Raw genomic sequence first — 8261 nt, 5'->3', positions numbered from 1 at the left:
TGACTCATGTACATGAATAACCTACTTATCCACGTCCCATAAATTAAGGTTCACAGTAAATTAATTGGCAATCTTAAAAAAAGAATCTAGTCAAGTTCTGTTTTCTGAGGTGAACGCATACTAGGAAAGAAAATATAATTTCAGAAGTAGTATAGATGATAGTGTTAATATTAAGAACATAAATTCTGCACTGATACACACTTAAGGGCAAGTCCAGTAAAGATAAAGGATTATGTAGTTTATTGATCAGAATTTGTTCCTCATACTTAACTGAAAACTATCAACAGAAAAGGATTTCTAGCAGCAGATTTTACCACCTCTGCAGCCTTTCTGGCATTGCCAAAGTCAGGAAATTAGGACAATATGAGACTATTGTTTTAATTCCAACACTAAAGGAAATAACAGTTCTGACATAGGAGCCAGATTTTGATTGGCTTTCACCACGTGGAGGGGCAAGGTGAGACAGTATTTTTGCCAATGAATTATTTGCTTTCCTTCTAAGAATTTCATATTATCCACTAAGTTACCATATGAAAACAATGGCATTGAGACACCATCAATATCCCATCAGTCACTCTAAATTTGAGATTTTGGAGTAAGCCTTCCACTCTCACTACTTACCCAGTCAGTCTCCAGCTGCTCCTTGTCAGCTAAAGATGCTTGACACAGTAGTTAATTCCTAGTATATGGAAATCAAACAGCATGTTTATGTCATTCCAGAGAGGAATTGTTCACTAACCACAGCAAACTCTTCCTGTAAATCCTTCACAAATCCTAGCAGTTACTTTTTAAAGACTTTCTGGATGAAGTACTTCTACCCCAGGATCAGCAGCCGGTCACCAACCAACCAGACCAACACGTTGACACTCAGCCCAACGAGTTCTTGGCTGAGTTTTCAGGGATTCTTTGAACACAGATCTTCTTAAATCTCTAAATTCATTTAGTGAGTTCAATTATTTTCTGGTAAGGACTTACTTTGACAAATATATCTAGAGGATCAATACACCACATATCTTCACTTTCTTCTTAGGAAAAAGAAAGAAACAAACATCAAAAACCAAAAGGAGATATTCGGTGTTTTGTGCTAACATACTAGCATATTTATGTGTAATGTAGGACCTACACAGTACATAATTTTAAAAAGCATAAATTTTGCTACTTCCAGAACTTCATAGGTAAGATTTTCAGTACTTGTATTATTTTTACTAAAGTAGTCCACATGAAAACATGCACAGCTGAAGGTGTCCCCATGGATAGGGGTTTCACATCTTAAATGTACATGCCAGCATTAGCTATGAAATGTTAACAGGCCCAAAATACATGAGTCTTATTGTACTTCATTGCCTTGAGATATTCCTACCAAGTCTCAAGTAAAACCTTCAGTGAGGCAGAGGAGTAGGAAACCTGAAAATTGGCATTCTTCTTGGAACACTAGTTGATTTTTAACTGGTGAAAACTAAGACTGTTTCTATAGCAAGAGTGCTTTGGATCCTGACTTTCAATAGTAAAACAGAACTTTTTGACCCCCTAAGGCACATTATTCTCTTTTAATTGTTCATTTCCTCTCCACTGTTTTGTCAGCAAAAATTGAACAGATTATTATCACTCTAAAGAGTTTGCTTTCTATAGGAATTCCTCAAGAATTTGTGAGGCACAGATGCATTTGCCTCTAGCATACATATAAATATTGAGAAACAAGCCATGTGAAAAACAAAGCAGATTTGTGTAAAGAGTTGCATGACCTCACTGTAACTTTTACAGTAATGTGAAATTTAAAATAATTGTTCTACATGTTGTATTTCATACCTTAACTGTTCTGTAGAGCTATTGTTCCAACAGCAGCTGCTGTGGTCCTGCCAACCTTCATCTGCTTCAGCTTCGTCCTTCATTTGCTCTTCTATCATCTCAACATGTCAAGAAAAAAGTCTTGTAATAGTGGTTGTAATGTGTCAAAATGATAGTTCATTCCATGATTACTTATATTTCTTACCATACTTCCTAACAAATGAGCAAACACTTGATTCTTAATGCAAAAGCTGGGATTTTCCACTTCTTAAGAGACCCATAAGTTACAAGAGAGCATCAGTGCCCTGGAGAGATTTTCCAAGAGGTTGATCAGATCCAGCCCTTTCCAGGTTCTGAAGGACATGACCCACAAACCGAAGTCTCCCTTCAGTAAAGCTGGCTATGTAACAACACAGTCTTTACTACTTGCAAGAATTTTTTATAACACAGCGTGAAGCCTTGCTGGAGAAAGAGCTATGTTGTGATTCACTGACCAATATAAACACCATGTGATTGGAATGAGACATTGCTTTAAAAAAAAATCCCTCAATATTTATTGAAAACAGAACACTTAGTATTTGCTGATTAGGCACTTGCAGGACTCGTGGTTACATTGCTTATTTCTTCAGCACTTACACAGATCCAGATCTAACAATCCAGCTAAAAAGACAGCTTATAGGAGCAATGGATTCACAGTGATGGAAGTGATATGGTAATTTTCTCACTCTAAACAAATATATTAAATGTCATGTGGAAAAATCTCTTTACCATGGAGTTTTCATGTGTATCACCCCATTTACATTGTCACATATATCTTATTTTACTATCTAGCTCTTTGGTACCAGCCACAAAGCCTGTATTTCCTGATTGGGCATAACAGAACATTGCTAAAATGAAAGGAACTACTTTTTCTTTCATTTAATACGTACTGCAAAGTCTTAAGTGACAATATCTCTTTTGAATGACATGTGAAGTAGATAATGAGTGGCATCCCTGTGTGCTTTTGTAAAAGTAACTTCAGTGCTTCATCTAGATTCATTTGGATAATTACATGGCCCTGATTTGAATTTAGCCTGTTAGCTTCTTCTACAAGAGTTCTTGTTCAATTCAGCCTGCCAGCCTTTTCACATTTTCCCCTTTCAGCAGTTACTGAATTTCAATGGTAGTTGAAATACAAATTTATCTTTGGGGAATCAAGCACACAGAGGATTGTGACAGGGTAAGCTACTATTTCAAAGTTGTGTCAAGCAAGATGGAGCTGTATTTATTTAAGAAATGCATCAAAAATATGTTCCTTTCATGATTTTTTGCACCTTAGATTTTTGCAGTCTAAAATATAGCTTTACCAGGATGCCTACTTCATACATTTAATAGCATCACACAATCATAGAAAGGTTTGGGTTGAAAGAAACATAAAAAATCATTGTGTTCTAAGCTTCCTGCCATGGCCAGGGATGCCATCCACTAGATCAGATGGCTCAAAGCCCCATTCAATCTGCCTTGAACACTTCCAGCAATGAGGCATCCACAACTTCTGCAGACAACCTGTTCCAGTATTTCACAACCTACACGGTAATGAATTCCTTTTGAATATCTAATCTAAACCTACTCTCAGTTTAAAGCCATCCCCTCTTGTTCTACCACTACATGTCCTTGTCAAAAATCCTTCACCAGCTCTCTTGTAAGCCCTCTTTGCATACTAGAAGGCCACAATAAGGTGTCCCTGGAGGCTTCTCTTCTCCAGGATGAAAAACCCCAACTCCCCACCCTCTCTCTGCAGGAGAGGTTCTCCAGCGCTGTGATCATCCTGCTGATGCTCGTCTGGACCCACTCCATCAGCTCTATGCCGTGCTCACACCGAGGACCTCAGAGCTGGATGCAGCACTGCAGGCAGAAGGGCAGAATCCCCTCCCTCGACCTGCAGGCCATGCTGCTTTGGATGCAGCCTAGGACGTGAATGAAATATTTTTTTCCGCCACCGCCTTCCAAAATAGAGAGAGAGTAGCTTATACCGGTGCGAAGGAGAGCAGAGCCCTACGCACGGCCGGGAGCAGTTCCCCGCCTCGCCAGGAGATGCCGCTGTGCCCCGCGGAGCCGGCACCGCGCGCTCCCGGCCGGCCGTGCCCGCGCATCCCGGCGCCGTGCTGGAAAAATGGCGGGGGAGGCGGACACCGGGGACATCGGCGTGGGAAGCCAAGCTGCCCGGCTGCTGCTTCGGAAGAGCATCTCTGCACTGCTTTCCCTGGGCAGCCTCCCCGCTGGGCAGCACCGAAAGAGGCCTTCGAGGCACGGTAAAATCGGGAAACAAAACCTGAGGCACCGAGTTGGTGATTTAGGACATCGATTCTGCTCCTGTCAGATCTGCTCTGAAGGCTTAAAAACACCACGGTAATCAACTGTTATTAAAATGTATTGCTGGATCGAATCCTGCTCTAGGTATTTGAAGAACACGGCACCATAAGCGTCAGAAGTGCCTGAGTGTTGCAGCACTGCGCCCATGTTCAGATTTGAAAGCCGAAAATCAAGGGTGCTTGTGTGTTCCACTTGGCATGTTCCCCACGTCACTAATAAAGAGATAAGAAGCATTGTGCTAATTCATGAGACCACAGGTGACAAACTGAGAGAAGGGACTGAACAGAGGAGAGGGCAGGATACGAAAGCAGAAACAGGCTGGCTCTACAGCTTCATTATCAAAATCTTTCAGATTTCTTGTCCTACAGAGTAGAAAGGGATCCTATAACCTTCTGCAGCATTTTGCATGCAACATGAATTCAAAGGGTATTCAAAGAATATTTCGTGCTAATTAGACCAGACAGCTTCAAGTATGCTTAGCACAGACATTTGAAAGACTAACACAACTGTTTCTGGGAATAGATACAGCTGTCCCACAGCGACTTGCAGTGAGACGGTGACTTCGGTTTCCATTTGAAGTGTAACTATGGGCAAGTGTATCTTTTTCCAGAGATAATGGGAATAAATAAAACAAAATTTAAAAGTGATATTCCTGTACAGTACATTTATTAATGAAGTGCAAAACTTAAGTAAAATAAGTCAGGCTACTATCACAGAATTAATTAGGGACAGCAATAGCTTTCAGGAATCTGTATAAGCATAATATCACAACCAGCCAGGCATACTGCTTCACGTCAGGGTTAAAGTTTCTTCATCAAGTGAATCATTTGCTAGCAAAAGAGAAAACACCTGAGCAGATAACAAGCAATGATCTAGGTTGGGTTTATCACTATTTTAGTCAATCATACATACAGAATTGCATTTTAAAATTATTTCTGGAGGACACTTTAACAGGAGAAGAGCCAACAGTTAAATAAAGTAGCCTCACTCTCCTTACTCACAATACTTCTTTTCACAACACTCAATTAAACAGTTGGTCTTTAATGTAAGTTATATTGAACTTTTGAAAATTTCCTTACATTCCAATACAACCTTTATAAGTTTAAAATAAAATGGCAGCCTTAAAGCTTTAATTACACATACATCTGGTAATTCTGCCCTGCTATTAATGCAATAAAGAAGTCAATATGTGATAAATATTGAAGTTTAGATGCCTCTTTCTTCATTACTCCTTTAGCAACCAAAGATCCCATAATAACTATGGTAATGGAGCATGTAAGGACAAGGGAGAGAGAGAACTCTGAATAACAATAGCCAAACAAGAAGGAATAAAAGTGTTTTATTTGATTATTTCTAACTATAGGGCAACTTTTACGGCACTAACAAATCAAACAAAAAAATCTTCCCCATCAATTGCTGTAACACATTCTGCTTCACATTACCAAGCTCAGCTAGAGTGATATTCTAGCAAACATACTAAAATTTAGAAATTACTTTCCTTCTTTATTGCACTTTTCTCTTAGCTCTTGTGAAACAAACTATTGACCTTTGTAGGCATTATCTGCCCTGCAATCATAGACCGGCAAGAAGATTACAAGGCAGAGGCTGCAGAAGCTCCTTCTCTGGAGACACTTCAAACCCACCTGGATGTGATCCTGTGCAACCTGTTCTAGGTGAAGCTGATTTAGCACGGGGGTTGGTATAGATGATGTCCAGAGGTCACTTCCATTCCCAAACATTTTGTGCTTCCACAATTACACCTCAGAGAGCCTTGGAAGTCGTCAGTCCTGCTTTGCAGACACATGCAGTAGATGAGATCACAGGTTCAAGCTGTTAAGCAACAGAAGATGGGAGTTACTGGGACAATGTGGTAGCATTAAGGATTTAGAATTATGCCCCTGGGGGAAAATAACTCTAGGCTCTTCTGGAAGCTCTGAAACATGAGCTTTCATTGTAGTTCTGTCTGCACTCTTGTGGCTGACTCCCTGACATGTTGGAGATGTCTCTGCTGTGTTTGTAGATCATTAAGATTGCAGATTCAGCCCTACAGACTCCCCTTTTTTGGGCAGAGATGGTTCCCTCCCCCCACCAAAAACATGGTGTCCTGGGGTGACCATGCCCAAATTTCACCTATGCACAGCTTCTGCAAAAATGTCCAATGCCCTTGCTAACTTCACAGTTTAGCTAACCTGAGATCTGCTCCGTTCCTGCTGCCAAGGTAATTAAACCTCTTCCCTCACTAGCTACACATTTCAATTAGAACATACAATTCAATTAGAAACACAGATTTTGTACATATTACCACATATCCCTTGGAAAAACCAAAGTACTGAATTTCCATTTAAATTAAAAAAAACCACATTATTTGTGTAATCATTATTCATAATTATATACAGCACATTATTGCAATAAGACGTGCATTAAAATGTTTCTTTTACTATTCCTGCATGAAAGCCATGCATGTGTTGGAGCCACTCAAGACTGCAGTGCTATAAATAGTGCTCTATTGTTAGTGGATAAAAGACGAAACAAGTCTCACAGCACTGCAGCACAGGACACTGTATTAAACGTTAAGCTCTGCCTGTTCTAAAAGTGAAAGGCGACATCAACTGATAGACTGGTCTGTGGGTAAGACACAAGGCTGGGAAAAGCTCACTGTGACTCTGCAGTTTCCCAGCACAGCAGGAGCAGCAGCTGATCCTTCTGCCTCAGCAATGGCAGAAGCTGTCATAAGGCATTGGGTGGAAACCCCAGTACGCTACCAGGAGCAGTTTGTTGGCCAGGAGCTGGAGGCACACAGACTGAACCACCTTTTATATGCTTTGCCGGGCCCTGCCACCGCTGCGCCGAGCGACCAAAGGTGCGCCCCAGAAAGCATGGCTGGGGGTGGGAAGAGCGGCCAGGAGGAGGAAAACACACAATTCCGGGTCTTGCTGGATGTTGTGCAGTTCCGCCCCGAAGATATCATTATCCAAACTTTTGAAGGCTGGCTCCTGATTAAAGCTCAGCACGGACCCAGGATGGACGAGCATGGTTTCATATCCAGAAGCTTCACCAGACAATACAAACTACCCGACGGAGTGGAGAACAAAGACTTGTCTGCACTTTTCTGCCATGATGGCATTTTGGTTGTTGAAATGAAGAACTCAGTGGAAAAGAATTAGAACCATGTCTGTAGTTATCGGTGAGATAAAATCATTCTTAATGTAACAAAATTATGTCAGTCATGCGATGCTGTAGGGTGTAGTAAGCAAGTAGCAGTATTTATCAAAGGAAATTATTTGTATATATTTTTTGTATGCTGAGTTTACTGTTTGATGTAAACTGTTGTACTGCTTGCCTACACATAGGTTGAAAACACAGGCTGTTCAAACAGTAGCAAACTCAGGCTAGTCTCAGCAGAAGAAAAGAAAAAATATATTTGATAACATATTGAAAATGGAGCACAGTTTTGAGTTAAGTAGCGGGAATTGTATTTCTAAGCAGTAAGCATTTGTTATACATAGTCATAAAAATTAAAGAAGGAATGGACAAGTTGTGAATCTTACAGAAATTTTAAAAATCTGTTTTCTAATTTTTGAGATTAATTTCTTCTCTCTGGAAAAGCACATGAATTGAAAGATACCATCAAGAGAAAATCCCTATTTCCACAGTTCAAGCTTCTGTACCAAAAAACTCTCAAGAGATTACTTTTTAGAAGTGTATTGCATGTTTCAAACTATAACAAAAAAAATGTATTTACTTGACTTTATTTGCTTGAAAACACAATAAATAGAAATTATACTTTCTGTCAAATTACTTTGAAAGAAAACTTTTAAAGACATTTCTGAAAATTGGTTTTGTTTAACATAACAAAACCAAGAAGAAGAAAAGATTTTTGTTTACAAAAGTACCAAGTTCTTTGTGAAACCTCAGTAATAAAAAGACATTGCTCTCGCACAAATGCCTTTTTTCCTGCACATTTTAGGTAATCTTGTAATTTAATCTGATGGGTATTTAATTGTCCATGTTGCTTTACAATTAAGGCAATCCCACAACTCTGTCTTCAAGAGCAAATTTTTCTGCCAATGATAATCCCCCTCTCCCCATAGGAACACAGGCCCTACATGAATCTAATTTTAAAT

General features: G+C 39.8%; 1 protein-coding gene across 1 annotated transcript; it reads left to right on the top strand.

The window, feature by feature from the left end:
• Nucleotides 1–3937: 3937 nt before the first annotated feature.
• On the top strand, nucleotides 3938–7301 carry HSPB3 (heat shock protein family B (small) member 3). Its single transcript, XM_058044559.1, has 2 exons — nucleotides 3938–4173; nucleotides 6713–7301. Exons 1-2 carry the CDS (start codon nucleotides 3938–3940, stop codon nucleotides 7299–7301), a joined length of 825 nt encoding a protein of 274 aa, XP_057900542.1.
• The last annotated feature ends 960 nt before the right edge of the window (nucleotides 7302–8261 follow it).

The sequence above is a fragment of the Melospiza georgiana genome, chromosome Z (assembly GCF_028018845.1).
Source record: "Melospiza georgiana isolate bMelGeo1 chromosome Z, bMelGeo1.pri, whole genome shotgun sequence".
NCBI lineage: Eukaryota > Metazoa > Chordata > Aves > Passeriformes > Passerellidae > Melospiza > Melospiza georgiana.
Note: the sequence above shows the minus strand (reverse complement) of the source record. Positions and strands in the feature narration are given on the sequence as shown.

Coding starts and splice junctions, on each gene's coding strand:
- HSPB3 (XM_058044559.1), top strand. CDS start 3,938: ATGGCGGGGGAGGCGGACACCGGGGACATCGGCGTGGGAAGCCAAGCT. Junction 4,174..6,712: donor GAAGGCTTAAAAACACCACG/GTAATCAACTGT, acceptor TTAAACGTTAAG/CTCTGCCTGTTCTAAAAGTG.